At 36.6% G+C, this 21,523-nt stretch overlaps 1 protein-coding gene and 1 long non-coding RNA gene across 2 annotated transcripts; one reads left to right on the forward strand and one right to left on the reverse strand.

Annotated features, from left to right (window-relative positions):
• Positions 1 to 582: 582 nt before the first annotated feature.
• C11H11orf58 (chromosome 11 C11orf58 homolog) lies at positions 583 to 15,979 on the reverse strand. The gene is made up of 5 exons (XM_026008138.2): positions 15,694 to 15,979; positions 10,420 to 10,503; positions 6,847 to 6,907; positions 4,726 to 4,835; positions 583 to 4,017 (listed from the first exon to the last, which is right to left on the reverse strand). The coding sequence occupies exons 1-5, from the start codon at positions 15,754 to 15,756 to the stop codon at positions 3,784 to 3,786; spliced, it is 552 nt and encodes a 183-aa protein (XP_025863923.2). The 5' UTR covers positions 15,757 to 15,979; the 3' UTR covers positions 583 to 3,783.
• Positions 15,980 to 16,080: 101 nt separating this feature from the next.
• Positions 16,081 to 21,196, forward strand: LOC140594400 (uncharacterized). Its single transcript, XR_011995087.1, has 3 exons — positions 16,081 to 16,255; positions 17,862 to 17,997; positions 21,063 to 21,196. It is a non-coding gene; the product is annotated as an uncharacterized lncRNA (long non-coding RNA).
• The last annotated feature ends 327 nt before the right edge of the window (positions 21,197 to 21,523 follow it).

Here is a 21,523-nt window from a genome sequence, read left to right on the forward strand (position 1 = left end):
TCCCCCTGGGAAGATAAAACCTTGTGAGGTTTAGGATGGTGAAGAGGTATTGCCTTTTTCTTTTACTGATAAAGTCTACCCTGAAAGGAGAGGTAATTTTCAGAGATCAATTTAGGAAGAACATGTGGAAATAAAGAAAATGATTCTGTGGAATTCCTTCATGTACCCCAAGAGTGGATATTATCTGAAGACTGCTGGTTAACAATGCCAAGAACTGCTAACAGGTCAAAGAATTAATGTTTTAGGAAAATTAGAATCATTGATTTGATCAAAGTATTTTTCAAAGCAGTTGTGTCAAGGCTGGGTAGAAAACATACTAAAATGAATGAAGGAGGGGATGACCATGATGAAGGCAGTGATAGAAGCACGTTATTAAAATTGGATGTAGAAGGCATAAGGTAGGATTACAACAGCTTAAATATATATTATCTAGGAACAATTATTTTTAAAATGTGAAATAAAAAATAAAACGTGAAATACTGGGGGTACAAGTGTTGACAGAAAAGGGGTCAACAGACCCCTTTTAATCAACAGATTAAGCAAGAGGTTGAAGACTCAAAGGAAGATATCAAAAGCACTAGATTCACAAGAAGATGCAAAGGATTTATTGAGCAATGAAGATCTACCAATATGAAAAGATTTTAACCTGCTTTATCGAATTCTCAGTGACCATACAAGGTAGTTGCTATTGCCATCCTCATTTTGCAGACAAGGAAGAGACCCACGGAGATCTAGTTATGCCCAAGGTCACTCAGCTTCTTCACTATGTTGGTAGAGCTGGGCTGTGACCTAAAGCAGTGGAACTTCTCTATGGTTGTGAATTTGTAAGGCAGAAGCTGAAGGAATTTCTGATAAAATCTATTTATGTAAGCTAGAAGGCAAGGCCATGTTAAGATCAAGGAGTGGGGGGCGCCTGGGTGGCTCACTGGGTTAAGTGTCTGCCTTCGGCTCAGGTCATTATCTAGGGTCCTGGGATTGAGCCCTGCGTTGAACTTCCGGTGCAGTGGGGAGTCTGCTGCTTCTTCTCCCCCTACCCCTCCTCCCTGCTCATGCTTGCTAATAAAGGAATAAAATCTTAAATAAAAATGGAGGGTTACAAGTCTATAAAGAGGGTTTAGACAATCACTAAGAAGATGGGAGGAGTGGACTAGACAAAACAGTATTGACAACATGCAGTGTTAACATTAATTTTTAGTAATACTGGGTCTTCTCCAGACGTAATCTGTAGAGGACTGGACTGGATACACCTAAGGATGGGATTTTCCAGGAAGGTATGACTGGAGAGGATTATTTAGGATACTTATAACAGTGATACTAGATTGATAGACCAATTAATAATCTAACGGATTGTGAAGCAGGTGAAAACTAACAATGACCTAATCTGAACATGTGTAAAAGAATAGAAAGGTCATGGTCAGAAGTAATTTTTAAATTAGTGATTTCAGAGGTAACGTTGTTTTTGGATATTGGAAGTATCCAGGATATGGTTGTCATGGAAACCAAATCATGAAATCAAAGCCCTTTGAGAAGTGGTCATTGAAACCAGGCAGTTGAAAAATTTTCCTCAAAATTTACTTGATGAATGTGACCTTTCTGATCTCAAACTGCCATTTAATCAGAAAAACAAACATTTTAAACTTTCTTCTGTAACTTCATTTTCTCCCAGGCTTAAAAAAAATTAGATTTGAGGATTTTTACCTATTACACACAAAGTTGGAAATTGTGGTCCTGTAAAGCTTTTCAATAAAAAGACTGGTAAATCGTTGGCATAGGTAAACACTTGGGAGAAGTGTATTTCAGGTAAGAAACTGTCAATGATAGTCAAAAGTTTTATGACAAATTTGCCCTAAATAGTCTTTCAACTGCACAAAAATAATGTGTATTTTCCCACCTGATTCTTTAATAGGGATATCAAGATGGTAAAGCATCTTCCTGTTTTTTTGTCCTCTAAATTTGATAAGGAAAAAAAAAACCCCACAACCCTGATGTTCATGCTTAAAAGATAGCCATGATGTTTAATGTGGTGCTGGGACACTAGGCCACCAAATGGACCAACAGACCTAAATTTACTCCAACCCTGAATTACATAAATGGTCCAATAATATATTAGTTGGAATAAGAATGTCTCTATTTGGACATGAAGAAAAAGGTCTTCCAGTTGTTTTAGAAGGATCTTCAATTTACATAGTAAGAACCAAGACTTATAAACAACCCAGCACATTTAAACAATAAACTAATGAAAATACTTTTTAAAACATAATACTGATCTCACCCACTTCCATTCTTAAACATAAATCAGCCTTCATTTACTACTTAAATTTTCATTGTAATAACCGTAGAAATTAGATATCTAAAAATGTGTAGGCAACTGAAATTTGAATAAAGTCAAATATGTTCAAACTGAGTACCTATTAAATGTTATATATCCTGTCTACTACCCACTGACTTGATAATCTATTATGTAGGGTAGCACCTATTTTAAAACAATCTAAGAAAGATCAAAAGCCAAATATTGGGGGTCTAATCTGTGAATGGATTGCATCAACCAGATATCACCTGTTCTAGTTTCTGTACTCGTAACATTTTAAATTTCAAAGTGACTTAGGAATTTCTTTTTTAAATCCAACACATCAAACACATACTTAAGTTTCTAGATATATAAAAATTCAGCAAACATGTTTGACTCACACCTTCGAGTATGTTACTTAGAAACATTTTGGACCCAAATATTTAAGGATCATGGATTAGCACTAGCCCATAATGCAGTTTGTTAATCTGCTGTACAAGTCAACCACTTAACACCAAAGGATTCTAATCTCACTCCCACAGAAGCAGCAATAAAATCAGAAAGCAATACTACTTTCTAGTAATTTGATAATCAAGATAACAAACAGCATTGGGATAAAAGGAAGAAAATTTGTTTCAGCTTCTTCAATAAGCCTATTCCTCATCTTAGATAATGAGGATAAAGGTATCACAGACCAAATATGGGAAACTGCTTTTTCTTTATTTAGGCCTTAGGAAGAAAATTAACTTTGGTCACATATTACCTTAAAAAAAAAAATCCAGTTTTACATATTCCTAAATAGATAGGACCAAATGATCAGAGAAATAATTTCTTCTGTAAAAATTGGCCAAATTTTATCAAAAACCTAACATACAATGTAATTCAAATTATATAAAGACTGCTTGGGATCATAACATTCCAAACGTATGACAGTTGCAACTCCATCCTAACAGGTGTGAAAGTATTTGCTCTCATGTTGCTTTGGTCCAAAAGAGTAGAGCTGATCAGTAAGAATAAACTAAGTACCTAATTTTTTGCAAACAATTTAGTTATTGGCAGCAGAAATATCCATGACGAATAGTTCTACTACAGCAAAGTATAATAACTGAATATATTTCATGAACACATCACAGTATCAGATAAACTTATAAGAGAAAAATATGAAGGAACAAAAAAGATGAAACAGCTACCACAAGAGTCTCCTCCATAACTATCTGAAGGGTAAAAAGGTGAGATTAGAATTTGATGATGCTAATATGAAAGGAAATTGAGTATTGTATTTATTATTTTATACAACTCTTACTCTTTACAAAAATGGTTATAGTCATGCCCATAAAAGTGAAATCCATGGCATCTGAAAGCAAACACTCTTTGTAATTATTTAAAAGGGCCTTTTTAAAAATTATAATACAAAGGTCTGTGCTCTATAAGCAGTCCTCCACTGTGCATTATAACAATAAGGCTTACTTTTAATACAAAGACTAAGTGTTTGGGAGTTATGAACCACTGGATTTAACAAACATCATTTTATAGTTGCTTTTTGCATCTTTTTTGTTTTTGGGATCCTCCACTTCATCAGGGTGCTCAGTAGCTTGGAGTTCTTCAGCAGACTCTTCTTTCTCTGACTCTGAATCACTTTCAGAGTCATCTGGACTTTCAGGATCAGGTGAATCATCATCATCATCATCATCATCTCCAGCCACATCACCTTCTCCATCATGATCTTCTACCTACGAACATCAACCAACAGGCTCTTCTTAAATACAAGTACCCCAGTAAAAAAACTGGGAAAGACGCTAATTTTTGTCACCGTCTCAACGCCCACTCCCTAGCCATTCAAAGTTTTGAGACGATTATGATCAGAGTCGGCCCAGGGAAGACCTGAGGACTCAGGAATCTCTGTGTATTTTACCCATTAAGATTTAAGTAGAATTTCAAGAAACAGCTCTGAAGACCACTCACCCGAGTCCCTTCCCCCCAGTTCGAAAACTACATCTTCCTGAAAGAAATAGTATTTTTTTAAAAGTAAATAAGGCAAATTAATCACTGACCCTTGGAAATGTGGAAAAGTTATCAATGTTTTACATATTATACTACTTTGTAATTAACCAGCACGTATAGTATGAAAAGAGAGCACTGAGAAAACGGAGAAAGATCCTAAATTAGTACTTACATGAAATATTTCCTGTTTTTATGCTATTAAAGATGGGCCATCATGATCATCTAAGCAGAATTTACGTTAAGCTTTTATCAGAAAACATTTGTAAAACTCAAAAATATCTCATTCTCTACAAAGACCTATTTGGGCACACAGAAAGTTAAAGAACTAAAAAGAAAGCTTTCTACATAGGATTCTTGATTGCTAGAGTAATCTAACAGAAATAAAGGATATCAGTTTAGAAATTATCTTCCCCTTTAGTGAAAATGTTAATTACTACCTCACTGAAGCCAAGTCCACAATGTCGTCGATATCTTCCTGATAATTTACTGTCCATACTTTGCTGATATTGAGACTCCAGTTCTTCATTAATTTTCTTGTCTTCTTCCCCTGCATGTCCAGTGTACTTTGGTTATGTTTCAGTCAAATTAATAAAAACATTTGATTACACAAAAAAACCCATATTACAAATGCTATTATATTTAGGGTTGATTTCTCTAACTTTACAACGAATTTTGTGGATGGGTTACCTAATAGATATAATTTAAGGAGGTATTTATGATTACTTCTTTGGTAGCCAACCCTCTGAACTACAAAAGTATTTATAAAAGATGAAGAACCTATATTTTTCTATGTGATAAGTTAAACTAGACATAAGTCTCAGAACTGCCTAAAGTTCAGATATTATAAATATTAATCACTAAGAACTTTGGGCTTTAAATACTGCTTATTTATAGTCTAATGAATAACTGTTAACCTGAAAGTGAGTTTTCTCCTACATTCAAAAAACCAGCAACAAACAAAAGTTTCTGTTTCTGAGCAAGATATATAATGAAAAGGCAGGCAATTCTGTTCAGAAAATGGTCAAATAAATAATGGCTCTAATTCATGCCTTTCTTACTATCCATTTACTGAAACAACATAACTTATTTAGAACTAGAACATTACTAATACCATCCGAGCTTTCTGAGGGGTTGTCTGGGTGGCTCAATCCAGTGAGTATCCAACTTTTGATTTCGGCTCAGGTCACGATCATGATCATGGTCCCAAGATGGAGCCCCACATTGGGTTCCCCTCTTAGTGGGGAGTCTATTGAAATTCTCTCTCTCCCTCTCCCTGCTTGCAAGTGCTCTCACACTCTCTACATAAAACTTTAAAAAGCTGAATATGCCATTTTATTTTGTAAATATAAAAGAAATTTCATTTTAATCACAAAATAATGCTTGCATTATTTTTATTCATAAAGTCCACAGTTTGAAAGAATAAATGCAGTTAAATATTTTTCCATTCTGCAAAGCTCAGGGATTCCTTTTGCCTTTTCTTTTTCTTTTTTAAAGATTTTATTGATTTATTCATGAGACCGACAGAGAGGCATAGACATAGACAGAGGGAGAAACAAGCTCCATGCAGGGAGCCTGATGCAGGACTGGATCCCAGGACCCCGGGGATCACACCCTGAGCTAAAGGCAGATGCTCAACCACTGAGCCACCCAGGCATCCCCCTTCTGCCTTTTCTAACAATGCAAATAAATTTGAAATAATTGTCTTGAAAAATAAAAGACCTATTAATTTCTAAAATGTGCTACATATTCTAGGTTAGTATAAAGTTAATTTAAATAACTTAATTAAAAGATTTGTTCAATACGATCCAGGTCATTATGTCCTGTTTTTATTAAGTCCAAGATTAGAATCAATTTTATATAGAAGAAAATTTCATTTTTCAGTAGCCTGAATTCAAATCCAATCTCTTTCATTTTTAGTTTTTATTTTAAAAAATTTTCCTTTAAGATTAAGTTAATTTCTTCAGGCTTTGTAATAAGTTTGTATTCTTTATTAAAGATTTCAAAAAAAAAAACCTTAGTGAATAAATTCAAAACCAATATGCCAAGAATAACACTGTATGTTAATTTATAATGTAAAAAGTACATAAATATATATTACATAACAGTTGGCAAGATAAGTAAGGCATAAAGCTCACTACAATTAAATATATGTTCTGAAGACAGAAAAAGGTCAGTTTCTTAGAATATAATTGATATATATATATACTCTCTAATCTTTAAAAATTACAGTACATGCTAATTGTTACATATACATGTTTACATATACATTTCTAGTTCTAGGATTTTCATCATTAGCAACTATACAGAGAGGGATGCCTGAGTGGCTCAGCAGTTGAGCATTTGCCTTTGGCTCATGATGTGATCCTGGAGTCCTGGGATCAAGTCCCACACTCGGCTCCCTGCATGGAGCCTGCTTCTCCCTCTGCCTCTCTCTGTGTCTCTCATGAATAAATAAATAAAATCTTAAAAAATATATACAGAGAATATCCCAAAATATATATAAATATTTCATATTCCAAATCTAACACCATCTCTTAAATTATGTTTTACTTTCTTACCTGTTCGGAAGTGAGATGTTGATTTGTGGTCTCCTATAACAAGACGGCCAGTATGTTCTTTCTATAAGAAAGCAGAAAATGTATTAGAATTTGAGATCACTAATTTAAAATAATTACAGAGTGTCTCCTAATGTGCCCAATATTATTGCAGGCTTCTGGATACAGTGAAGAAAAACAATTAAATTGACATCCTTGTCTTTATGGAACTTACATTCTAGCAAAGGTAGAGATAAGGAGGGGAACTGAAATCAATAAGTAAATTATACTGTGTTAGAAAGTTCTAAGTACCATTAAAACAAATACATAAATAGAGCAGAAAACAGGAGTGGAGAGTATGTAGACATCAGGCTGGAATCTTAAATGGGATAGATAACTAAAAAATTGAGTCGATACAAACATTTTCTTTTCTAAAAGGCAAATGAGTTGCTTTAATTTTCCCACCTCCTCTTTCTGATGTCTCAGGCACATTTCATACAAAGAAAGCAAATGAAAATTATTTAGGTAGATAAAAATGAAGAAATTAATAGGCTTATAATGAACAAAGTGATAGATCTTTAAACAAATAGCCAGCTGTTATCTGACTACAATACCCGATCTTAAACTGTCAAAAAGAACAGAATTTAAAACAATCTAATTCTTCTAAAATAAACAAATAAATCCTGATTCAATGTTACTAATTGATCAAGGTACATAATTACTCTCAATTATCAGTTGTAATCCACTCTTTATGGTTCATACTTAGTTTTATAAGGTAAAGAAATTCTTCACTAAAATAGTGAAGGTGAGATTAAATGTGACTTTGCAAAGTAATCTTAACTAATCACCTGTGAAGATGTGGTACATAACAAATCTTCCTATTGTGAAAGGATGACAGACACATTTTCCACACCCAAAGATACTACTGAAAGGCTTCAAGGCTTCAAGCATTAGTACTTAACTGCCTCACATGCCATTATCAGCAAATCAATGACTCAATATGCCGCTTTAGACTGCAGAATATATTCTACTATTAAAATCTGAAAATGTATAATGCACTAAGTTATCTGAAGATGATGATAGTAGTGCACTGGTCTATTCACTTTCTCTTAGCTGGTTCTCCTGTAACCAATAAAATATTCACAGTAGTTGGCTAGGGCTAGGAATATACTTCACAGCCACAAAACAGAATAAATCTAAACAGCCTACATATAAGATCAAAGCTACAATGCTGGCCTTGCTAAGAAAGAATTTAACGTATGTAAACAGCTAACATATAGGTAGTCAATTTTAATTTAAATTGTTTAATCTGGGGATCCCTGGGTGGCGCAGCAGTTTAGCGCCTGCCTTTGGCCCAGGGCACGATCCTGGAGACCCGGAATCGAATCCCACGTCGGGCTCCCGGTGCATGGAGCCTGCTTCTCCATCTGCCTATGTCTCTGCCTCTCTCTATCATAAATAAATAAAAATTAAAAAAATAAATAAATAGTTTAATCTGGGGCAGCCCCAGTGGTGCAACGGTTTGGCACCGCCTGCAGCCCAGGGCATGATCCTGGAGATCCAGGATCGAGTCCCACGTTGGGCTCCCTGCATGGATCCTGCTTTTCTCTCTGCCTGTGTCTCTGCCCCTCTCTCTTTCTGTCGCTCATAAATAAATAAGTAAAATCTTTTAAAAATAAATAAATGAATAGGGATCCCTGGGTGGCTCAGCGGTTTGGCGCCTGCCTTTGGCCCAGGCGCGATCCCGGAGTCCCAGGATTGAGTCCTGTGTCGGGTTCCCGGCATGGAGCCTGGTTCTCCCTCCTCCTGTGTCTCTGCCTGTCTCTCTCTCTATCATAAATGAATAAATGAATCTTTAAAATAAATAAATAAATAAATAAATAAATAAATAAATAAATAAATAAATAAATAAATAAATAAATAAATAAAATAAATAGTTTAATCTGTTCTTTCTTCTCCACATTTTTAATGAAATGTATTTGACTACTGGTAACTAAATTTCATACAATTTGTTTAGAGTATTTTTCCTAAGTACTCAAAGAGTATTCATTCTACTAGGTTGAGCATGTCTCCTAAATTATTACTTACTTCATATAGTCTTAGTAAATATTTTATTTGCATGAATCAAGACAAACTTCAGACTTTCTATGATAAATCACAAAATTATTGGGAAATCTGGATTAACAAGATATTATAAAAATGCATTCTTGTATAGGTCTTACTGTAGTTATATGATCTTTCCCAATCCTAAACCCGACTGTTCTAGTCTGGCTAATTCTTTGTTTCACCAATTCTATTTCTGGGACGCTTTCTTGTACCACTAACATCTGCCTATGTTAGTAGCTAACTAACACAGAACACAGAAGTAGCTACCCCTGTCTGTTGATTCCACAGCAGTAGGTGCACAGTTCTTTCATAGCAATTATAATTCCAAATTATCTGGTTTCCCTACTACACGATGGCTCCAAACATGTATAATGATTTATGTGACCCCTAGGACCTAGCTTGTTTTACCTGGCTGGTTTTAAACACTCAATAATTGTTGGTAAAATGCATGAATGACTCCCATATGAATAACAAAGGGCTGAATTTAATTGTGAGGAGCTTAAAAGAGAAAAAAAAAAAAGGTTTTCTTATTTTAGTAAAGTAAGTATCTAGAGATAACTGTATTTGCATGTAAAAATTATTGCTAGGAACAAGAAGAGTTTTTCCCCAATAGGTGATGTTTTCCTGGCACCTGTATTTTGTATATCCTAATATGTTAATCAAACTGAAGGGGATTTCAAAATGTACTGAACATCTTAAAAATTAAGTTTTTTAAAAAAAGATTTTATTTATTTATTCATGAGAGACACAGAGACAGAGGGAGAGAGGCAAAGACACAGGCAGAGGGAGAAGCAGGCTCCATGCAGAGAGCCCGATGTGGGACTCGATTCTAGGTCTCCAGGATCTCCTTTAGCGCTTGGGCTGAAGGCGGCACTAAACCACTGAGCCACCCGGGCTGCCCCTAAAATTAAGTTTTTGATAAAGGCTTGTCTTCTACTTCAAGGGCTAGAGGGAACTATAAAATATGAAAGGCCTACCAACTGGTCTTTCCAGAAATGACTTCTACTAAGTCATTAGGCTAAACAAATAGCAAATCATAAACTTTTCTTCCTAAGGAGTCCCCTCAAACCAAGATTATTTTCTATTCAGTCTCTAAATCTTACTGCCCCAGTAGCACTAAGAATCTTAGAAGTGGTTCAGAAATAGTATACTTTGGGGCACCTGGGTGGCTTAGTGGTTGAGCATCTGCCTTTGGCTCAGGTCACATAGAGCCCCACATCAGGGTCCCTGCAGGAAGCCCGCTTCTCCCTTTGCCTAGGTCTCTGCCTCTCTTTGTTCTCTCATGAATACATAAAATCTCAAAAAAAAAAAAAAAAAAAAAAAAAAGAATTACTATACATTTTAAGAGTGCTTGGTTAGGTCACCTGTATTTCCCAAGCAGAGCAGGAAGATGGGATCAAAGTATATTCATTCAGTCTGGCTCACTCAACAAACAAAATAAGGATTTTATTTTCACAGGAAAGATTAACGTACATAATATTTGATGCTTACCTTTCCTGCACCCATAAGTCTCAAGAACTTCTGTTTTCTTTCTTCATTACCTAAGTCTGCTGCTTCCCAATTGCTAGATCCAAGCTGCAAAAGAAATTAGCCAATTAGTTTTTTGCATAGTAGTATTGAAAGATTTCAAGTCTGTAACTCCCAAGGTCCCCCTCCCCCACCATCATTTTTAACTATAAACAGTGCACACTGATTTTGTTTAGGTAGTTAAGTATATGCATCATACTCAATATATACTCCTTTTCTGTTACTTCAAGGCCAAATCCTTTAGTTCTTTTGCAGCCAGAGCTCTAATTCTCAAGTTTGCACTTAAGAGAATCACCTGCGGGGTGTGTTAAAACCCAAACTGCTAGGCTACACCCCAAGAGTTTCAGATCCAGTGAGTCTTGGGTAGGGCTCAAGGATTTCATTTCTAACAAAGGTAGGACGATATTGTTGATGTGGGGACCACATTTTGAGACCTACTCTAGAGCCTTGCAAGGCCCTAGAGTACCTAGGATTTATAACCCAGAGGCTGCCAACCATTGTTATTTAAAGTTACTCTGGCTTTAGTGATATTCTAAAGGACCATGGAACAACAGTCTAATGGACCAAATTTTAGGTGTTCAATTTCTTTTTTATGCAGTTCTAGTTATTTGTAAAGATTAATATGTTAAGATTTTTATTCTTTCTTAAAGGTCTTCCAAAGAACAAACAGAAAACTATTTTCAAAAAGAGTAAAACTTCTTCTACCTTGTAATTATTACATGGTCAGTTGAGCCCTTTTACAAATCTTAGAAATACTATGGAGTCCTAGTGATATTTTTCCTTACATCTTGAAACAAACATAGGAATTACCTCATTGATTCATTAGTTATTGCCAACTATGCTAAAAATGACTAAAATAAGGAAAAAGAAAAATGGTGGAAGAGTTTTCTCATCCTATTGTCCAAGGTAGTGCATCATCCTTCAAGAAGATTATCACTCCTCCACTGTATGCTTCCAGTTTTCATGGACACAGTTGAGAGTCCAGAATTTTTCTGGACTCTCTACCCATAATGGCGACTGGATAAAAACTGGAAACCGACAGAAGTCATTTCATAATTATTCGATAAATCAGGTGAATGCATAATGATAGGTAGTGTACCCTAAACTAATGGTAATGGCAAAATTAACTGTATATGCAAAAATCAGATTGTGAATTTTTGGATGATGAAACACTACATGATTTTTCTCCAACTCAGGAATCAACAAGAGACAAAGAAGAAAAAAAAGATAAGAAAAAAAAATATGGCACTCTTGTCTAGAGAGTCTTTAACAGGGAGGACTTGATCTCAACTGCACCTTAAGAGCTCGGACTATCCTGTTTTTCTTAAAAAAAAAAAAAATTAAAAAAAGTGTGACTGCTTCATCTTTTATGGTATCTTTACACCAAAATTTACTTGATAGGATCTGAAGCTGGATAAGTGCTAAAGAAAGATGTGTATACAAAGGTGACTGGGAGGAATATAGAAAGAAAACATTCATTGGATTGATCATTCTAATTGAGTTTATATCTAAAAATGAAAACGTTTTTCCAGTTATGGAGTAAAGATAATGACCCTCTTTTCAACAGAAAATTATGAGCACAAAGGTTTAAATTCTTCAAGTATTATATTTTGATGATGCAAATGCTAGAATTACAAATAATGATAAAGCTAAAATTTATTAGAAATTATTTGAAATCTGAAATTATATGTTCCAGTTTTACACACAACTGACAAGCAGTTAGCTGTATTCAGAGGATGCTAACCATTCTGGGTAAAGGTCATGAAAATCAGGAAAATGTATAATAAAAATTTGGGTTTGCTAGGGTTATATGCATATTAAAATTTTCATTAAAATTGTTTTTCACTATCTTTCTTCTTCCAGAAATTATTTGTAGAAGACTTAGAAAATATAAAAGAAACAGTGGTGACCATTTCTCTTGGGATGAGTGTTAAAGTATTTGTACATGGAATATTAGCCATCAAAAAAATGAAATCTTGCCAATGGCAATGACATGGATGGAACTAGAGGGCATTATGCTAAGTGAAATAAGTCAGAGAAAGATAATTATCATATGATTTCACTTATATGTGGAATTTAAGAAACAGAGGATCATAAGGGAAGAGGGAAAAATAAGATAAAATCAGAGAGACAAACCATGAGACTCTTAACTATAGGAAACAAATGGAGGGTTGCTGTAGGGGAGGGGAGTGAGGGGATGGGGTAATTGGGTGATAGGCATTAAAGAGGACGCTTGATGTAATGAGCACTGGTGTTATACACAAGTGATGAATCACTGAACTCTACCTCTGAAACTAATAATACACTATATCTTAATCAATTGAATTTAAATAAAAGTTAAAAAAATATTTGTACAACATAGACACGCACTTGTGGTTGAACTAAATTCCTTTTGGTGGGGAGCTTATATGCTTTCATGATTTTGTCTACCTAATTTCCAAATCTACTTCTTTCCACCTGAAAACTCGTATCTTTTTATAAGCCAGTTAGTTCTTAACTATTTCTGGCTGAACATAGTTAAGAAAAAAAAAAGTACTAGTGAAACTTAAGTTCTGATTCTCACTGAATCACTTGTGTTCTGTGAGCCTGGACCTGGCATTTAACTTCATTTTCATTCCTTATCTACCTAGAATAGCTTCTTTAAAAGACTGTCTTAAGAATAACACCTAAGAATTGCAGTGTTTTACAACTTACAAATGACTGTTCATTTATGTTCTCAAGAGTCCATTTAATAAATAAGAACAAATAAGAGACAAAGTGACTTAAAAGTTTAAGTGACTTACTCTGACCTTCTTGCCTTAAGTTCTCTGCTCTTTCCACATCATACTATACATGACCAAATGAGAGAATATGTGAAAGTAGTTTCTGAACTAGTTATAAAACTTATGGAATCAAGTTAAAAAAAATGTCTAAAAGCCAAAGCTTTTCCAAACTATTTCTATTACAAGAGCAAGTATCTTCAATGTCTTTACATAAATAATCCTATCACTTAACATATCTAATCCTAATTTCTTTTTTCCCCAATCAAGTCCTTCTGGTTCTTCCTTGTCAAAGACCTTAGTGAATAAGAGCAAGCACCCTGTCCAAATGCTGCATTCTCAAAAGCACATGGGTGCCTGATAGAGGGTCTCTACGGTTACTAAAATTAACCTCTCTCCTACACTCGGAAAAAGAGCTTTCATTTCTTCACTTCAAACAAACCAATGAGGCAATTTATAAGTTATCACTAATACCTTTTACTATAGAATTGTAGTCAATCTACCTACCCCCCAATACATACTTAGTAACTCTTAGAATTTGCTTCTAATATTGTCAGCATTCTCTTAGACTCCGTGTTAATATCTACTTTTAATATCTTTCAAAATGTTTTATCTCCATTTTATATGTGAAGTCAGTAGGCAAAAAAACTGATTATCTTTTACCTGCAGTCAATGTTCATTAGAAATTGATGACCAACTACAACTTCAATTATAATTAGTTGATCTTCTAAAATTTAGATGTATATTTCAAAAATATATTTTTAAGTTTTGCATATAGTATTTAAACATGTCTTTAAAACAAGTAAAGATAACTCCCAATTACTAGTAAAAGTAATATTCACACGAAAGAAAGGGACTTAAAAAAAACACCATCAAAAGACAAGTTATTCTATTTGCACTTTAAATTAGCAACATAGTCATTTTTAGAATGTATTAAAGTTGCAGGACCTAATCTTGATTTGCAACTATAACCTTTCAAAAGAGAATGCTTATAAGACTGGAAAAGGTCTTAAAGGTCATCTTAAACTGATCCCAACAGAAGCTGTAGAGTTAATGACAATCCCTTTAACTTTCTGTTGAATTATCTAACATCAAGAGTTTTCTGCGAAGCTAAAGGATATTTGAGTCCAGCAAAACAGGTGCCTGACGTTCTACAAATCGAGTCACAGTTAGGAGGAAAATAATGTAATAGCTTTTAAAATGGCACCCAGGTTACTCAAATGCCTTAGATAAACGCCTGGCAAGTGCTGGATTACCATATTAACAAGAAAAGACCTAAGAGCCGGTAGCAGGGAAGAACACAGGGCACGGATACATCTCACTGTGTAATTATGCATCCCCAGATCCTTACTGATTACTAGTCTTTCTGCAGAGTTAGGTTCAACTTAAGAGCCTTGACATTGTGGTCCTAAACCCACCACCCGTCCAAAGAAGGGTGGATCTTATCACCTCATTTTGCTACAACTCAGGCACTAGTAGTCTTTAGTGAGCTTTTAACGGTTCACAGAGTAAGGTTATTACGAAAGGCACTGAACCGCACTATAAAAATGACTCTACGTCTCCAGCAATTAATAGTGCTTTAAGCAGCAATTGAAAACGAAATGCCGTTCTTTTATCATCCTTAAAAGATGACCTCTCCATGCCCCCACCTCCTCGTCCCCCAAATTTCTCCATCAACGTTCCCCATGGCGTTTACCCATTGTATGAAGGACCTAGTTTTCCGTTTACTGCAGGTCTCCATGACGCTGCGCTAAGAGCTAGGACAAACACACAGAACAGACCTAGGCTAATAAGCACGCACCGTGCTTGGTTCATCCTTGGATTCCCAACACCTGGCATGGCAGTAAATATTTAATGGGCTACTCTAAGGAATGAGTGGTTTGCTATTGAAGCAGACAAGCTTAGGGTGGGGAGGAAAAAAAGAGGAAGGGCGCTGAAATCAAAATGGGCTTCTAAGGTCTCAACATCCTAGACCTACCTCACCACCCTGCGTCAGTACGAAATTACCCCCTCTGGGGCAATTTTTTTTTCGGTCCAATACCATCATCGGCTTACTCTTTTAACAGGACACTGCAAAAAACGATTCCGGCCGGAAAATCTGTCCGGACGTGTACCAACATCTTGACATTGTCACGGACGCATTTTAAACCTCGAACGCGAAGGATCCCGCCATCTCTATCCCAAGTAGAAGAGCCCGACAAAGAAGCTTCATCATACGGTGCCAGACCCCCTCAGGACGTCCTTCCTCGACAACCCCCCCCCCCCTCCTACGCAGGTCTCTAGCTCTTAGGATATAGACCTCGACCTCTTCAAACCTTCCAACCGTAATCAAGGAAAGGAGACGTTTCCCAGGTTCCTGCCCCTCGGCCCTCCGCCTTAGGGCCACCCCAGACGCTTCCTCCTTCCTAAACCACCCTTCCCGGCCTACCCCAGCCTTTAGTAGGCCTCAACCCTTATCCACTCCGCCATTGTTATTTACATCGTCGTCTGGGGAGGCCGAACGCTTCACCCCGTGCGGATGGGACTCCCTGGCAGCGCTCATCGTTGCTGGGACCCCCGGCGGGAAACGCCGAACCCCCTCGCCGTTCTCTCTTCAGCAGCGGCGCCAGCAGCCTGCAACCTGCCCCCGGCCCGAGCAGCGCCACTCCAGAACGCAGAGCCCCTCCAGGCCTTCTCCGCCACAGTCGTCACCGCCGCGGCTACTCGCCACTCACGGAGCATTCGTGTAGTTGTAGTTTTCGGGCTCACCTCATACCGATCTGCACAAGAGGGATGAGCCGGGGGACGGAAACTACAATTCCCAGGAAGCTCAGCGGCGCAGATCGCGCTGCGTGGCGGGAGTGCCCTCTAAAGCTCCGCCTTCTTCGGCCGCTGGAGGGAGCTTTCCCGCGGATGGTTATGGCGGTGAGCGTTCGTGTAGAGAGCTTCGTCGCCACAGAAAGCGGCTTAGAGGCTTCGTCGCCACAGAAACGGGCATTTCTCTGTGAGATGCTGCGCGACTGATAGAGGCGTCTGTCGTAGTTAAGCACCTAGTTTTAAATGTAATGTTTGAAGATTATTGAATCCTCCCTGGTACCCCCCCCCCCCCCCCCCCCGCCGCGACAAAAACCTTAAAAAAAAAAAAAAAATGGCTTCTACTGTTTCCCACCCTCCTGTTCTCTGTTATTCTTCAGGGGTTTTTAGATGACCGGCAATGCGGCTTTCTAGCAGATTAATGAATATTTTGCCGCTTTCTCGTTCTCACCGAAATGAGTTCAATATGGTTCCGGTTAATTGGCTGTTATTAAAACCAGGGTCCACCTGAGGGAAATCTGTAAATTGCTGACACAGCTTTTTGTGAAGTGGGAGTGACCCTAACCGACCTCCCTGCTGGTATATATGGGCAATTGTACTTTCGGGGCCTCCACCAAAAGGAGTCCGTCTCAGCCGGAAGGCCCTGTATCTTTTAATTTTCCTCAAAAGTTTTTGTTGAATTGAGGTGAAATCCACATAAAGTAAAATGAACGGTATTAAGGTGTATAATTAAGTGGCATCCGGTACACTGACAATGCTGTGCAACCATCACCTCTATTTCCAAGACCTTTTCGTCACCTCAGAGGAAGGTCAGTTACCCATCGAGGAGTCCTTCCCCATTCTCCTCACTCCACCCCCGGCAGCCGCTACTCTACTCAGAAAGGGCTGTGTCTAAAGGTTGTACTCCGATGTTAGAGATTCATTCATGCAATATCAAGATCGGTGATTTTTTAAACCAGGCCTGAACCTGTGTTCCTTCAGCCCTAACGTTCTGTCAGGATCCTTGTCCTTATGTATTCTGAAGTTTCTGACTGACTTTGATCACAAAAAAAAAAAAAAAAAAAAAAAAAAAAATTTTTTTTTTTTTTTTTTTTTTTTTGCGCAAAAATCAGAAAATGGTATGACAGGATAGATTTAGTGTACATTTTGGTGAGGAGAGCAGCCTGCCTGTGAAGCTGTTTCACTATCAGCTTCTGAATGTAGCAATTTCTGTAGTTTTGACTGCCTGTGTAGAGAGATACTTTTACTGTGCTAGATTTCAGATGATCTTTGTACCATTTACAGAACTGACTAGTGGAAGACCGGTCTTTATTTAATGTATACGGTCATATATTCAAATTCTCCTTAAGTTTGGAAGCAAAGGAATAACAATGCTGATTACGATCATATGAAAAAAAAAATCTCAGAGTTGTATTTTATGACCAAACAAGGGCACGTTAATCAATTAGTTCTGTGGTAAGAATAAAATCAAGGAGAAGAATAAATCCATGAGGAGAAGTATTTTGGGGGAATGGTTACTTGCTGATTACTATGAATTAAAATATTTTGCGTATTGATTCTACAAAGATTCTGTAGATGTAATTACAATGAAGTTACAGTTATGTTACAGAATCTTCTAGGATTGACTGTGGTTCACATCCAAAGGGTTTGACAGACTATAAAAACATACAATTTAGAACTTGGCTTTATTAAGAAATAAGTGAGGTGACTGAATAGATAATTTTGAATTGCTGAAAAAATTCAGGAATAAAAAAGGACTATCAATAAGGTTAGTAGTTACTAAATAGTACTAACTTAAATTAACGAATGTTCAGATGAGTTTAATGAGCTAGCAACCTTTTATTTCTTTACCAGAATTGTTGGCACCTGGATGATTAAATCTTCAAGTTAGCGTAAATCAAGATCACAAGCCAAAAAGTAACATAGGAAATAAAAAAGACTGGATCATTCTATGAAATTTTACTCAGTTTCATTACAGAAGGCTGTATAGGTAAGGGTGAAATTATAATGCAATATAAATTCATAAATGGCACAGAAACTCAGTAATACCCTTCCTCCTTGTTCTGTAAAAACAAGGAGAAGATACTCTGTACACCTGTTCCATTTGGGGATGGTGTGTGTGTGTGGCAGTGGGAGAATCTGAAGCAGGCTCCATGCCCAGTGTGGAGCCCCATGTGGGGGCTTGATCTCACAACCCTGAGATCATGACCTGAGTTGAAATCAAGAGACACTTAACTGCTTAACCAACTGAGCCACCAAGGCACTCCAACAACTGTTCATCTGAATTTTTTGTTTCTGTATCTTCTAGCACAATATGTGCCACAGAGTAGTAACTTTTTTTAGTACTTCAATTAATGAAGTATGAAATTATATAATGTAACAGAGTGGTGCCTCCTATACATCCTAGAAACTTAGCAATGTTCTTTTTATTTTTTATATTTATTTATTTATTTTTAGCAATATTCTTCTTTATTAGATAGTAAAGACAATGAGAGGAGGCTCTGTTTCTCATAGGACTTGGAAATACTTTCCTGACCATGCCTTCTTCATTTTTTATGTACCCAGTACTTTAGCATGTAATAGGCATTCATAAATGTTTGTTTCCCTTCAGCCAAGAGAATCATAACAATGTAGTTAACAAACCTAAAGAAGACATAAAAGCTCTGATAAATATGCTCTGTACAAAAAACTTGCTACTGCTTTATCTGAGGCTGAAAAAAAATTCCTGGAGCCAAAGTTCTAACTACTATTTATTGAATATCCACTACGCATCATGTGTGTTGCTAGGTGCTTCGCAACAATTTGCAAGGATTTTTATTTTATACATGATGAAGTTTTAAGAAAAGTTAAATGCTTGCTCATGATCATATAGCTAATGAGTGAATGGCTAATCTGGGATTTAGTCCTTAAATGTGTCTAACACCAAAAACCTGTGCACTTTCCACTGTGCCAGTATAACTCAACACTTATATTGGCAGCTTAGTATGCGTCAGTGTGCTAAATTTGAAGAAAACTAAAAATAAGTATGTATAATCTCTTACCTTGAGGAATTTATAGCTTGGTGGGGGAGGGATGACTAAGTGGCACAAGAAAGTTACAGATGAAATGCTGTGGAAGCAGTTCATGTATTCAGGAATGGTTAGTGTCCTGTGAAACTGAAACCCGACAAGCACAGAAGGATATTCTGAGACAGAACTCTATAGGCTGATCAAAGCCATGAGTTTGAAACTATGTGTGTTCAGGTTCAAATCCTTTCATAGATTTATAGTAACCTTTCCCCATCCCTAATAGTTTTCCACTTAAATCCATTTTATATATCATAGCCAGACTCATCATCTGAAAATGGAATAGAGACTCCTGCTCAAAAACTGCCCAGAGCTCCCATTTTGTACAGAATTAAGTTGATATAATTAGCCTGTAATTAAGGGTCTATATTTTGATTCTCTGTTCTTATTTTCCAGTGCTACCTTTTGTTTATCTTGGTTAGTCTGTCATTGCTAGTTAAATAAAAATATACGTGCTATAATAGAGGTATGAACAAAAATACAAGTCTTACTGGGTATTCTAGACTGTCAAAGAATCTTTTGAGTAGAATCTAAGATTAGCATCATAACTTGTATATAAACCATGACTCAGTAAATTTTTATTGTATTATATGAATGGATATGGTCAGAGAGGAGCAAGTTTACATGGTAAGATAATGATTTTTTTTATTTTAGACATATTATATTTCAGGTATTAGTGGGTCACCAAATAGACCTGTCTAGTAGGCAGTTAGAAATAAGGACTTCAAAGTTAGGAAAGGCCATAAATTTGGAAATCTCCAATCTAGAGATGATGTGAGTGACTGAACTTACTCAGTGATCACATAGAAGAGAGGTCCTTGGAAAAGGAATAAAAAGAAAACAGTTAAAGGTAGGCAGAGCCTGAGACTAAAAGATTGATGTAGAACAAGGTGAGTTGCATATCATTGAAGCCAAAGGAAAATTATTTGAAAAATGTGTTGTTTAATTGGGAGTGAAACTTATCTTAAACCTGATTTTATTTTTTTTTTGTTTCTTTTTTTTTATTTTTATTTTTTTAATTTTTATTTATTTATGATAGTCACAGAGAGAGAGAGAGAGAGAGGCAGAGACACAGGCAGAGGGAGAAGCAGGCTCCATGCACCGGGAGCCCGACGTGGGATTCGATCCCGGGTCTCCAGGATCGCGCCCTGGGCCAAAGGCAGGCGCCAAACTGCTGCGCCACCCAGGGATCCCTTAAACCTGATTTTAAAGGCATCATATAGGGATGCCTGGGTGGCTCAGTGGTTGAGCTTCTGCCTTTGGCTCAGGTCATGATCTGGGATCCTAGGATCGAGTCCTGCATCAGGCTCCCCATGGGGAGCCTGCCTCTCTCTGTGTGTCTCCCATGAATGAATAAAATCTTAAAAAATAAAGGCATCATATAAAGAGAACTGAAGGGCCTAACATACGATCCTGAAGGCAGGGTATAAAAAATATTTGTGATTGATGATGGTTGATGATGAAGGGATGAATTCCCATTCTGGCCATGGGATGTGCACATTTGCCATGTTGTTACTGTAAATATTTACTGTGATGTAAATATTGACTTGATTACAGATACTTAGAAAATTTAAAGAATGGAGAATAAAAAGGAAAAGGAAAATGTATTTGCTTATAAAATTGCTTCAGTAAAGTTGTTGATATGTTTCTCTAATTTGCAAAAAGCAGCCATATTCCAATAGTTGTCAAAGGGAATTTCTGACTTTAAATCAATGGTGATACCTTTTTTGGGGGCAGGGGAGAAATTTGAGAACATTTTAGTTAATTCTCCAAAATTACTTTGTTGTTTTTGCCAAATATAAAAATGATCTGTCAGTATGAGACTGGCTAAATAAATTATGGTAAATAGATCACCCTGTAGCCTTTTTTAGGACAGGAAACTCAAAAATTAAAAATAGAACTACTCTATGATCCAGTAATTGCACAACTGAATCCCAAAAATACAACAACAATAATTCAAAGGTATTCACGCATCTTATGTTTATTGCAGGATTACTTACAACAGCCAAACTATGGAAGAAACCCAAGTGTCCATTGATGGATGAATGAATAAAGAAGATATGGGATGTGTGTGTATATTTATATTTATATTTATATATAATAGTGCCTTTTGCGACAAGATGAATACATCTAGAGAGTATAATGCTAAGCAAAATAAATTAGCCAGAGAAAGACAAGTACTATTTGATGTCACTCATATATGGATTTTAAGAAACAAAATAAAGGAGCAAAGAAAAAAAGATAATCCAAAAAACAGACTCTTTTTAAAATTTAAATTCAAGAGCAACCCCGGTGGCATAGCAGTTCAGCGCTGCCTGCAGCCCAGGGTGTGATCCTGGAGACCCGGGATCGAGTCCCACGTTGGGCTCCTTGCATGGAGCCTGATTCTCCCTCTGCCTCTGTCTCTGCCTCTCTTTCTCTCTGTGTCTCTCATGAATAGATAAATAAAAT

Source organism: Vulpes vulpes, chromosome 11, assembly GCF_048418805.1.
Source record: "Vulpes vulpes isolate BD-2025 chromosome 11, VulVul3, whole genome shotgun sequence".
NCBI classification, from domain to species: Eukaryota; Metazoa; Chordata; class Mammalia; order Carnivora; family Canidae; genus Vulpes; species Vulpes vulpes.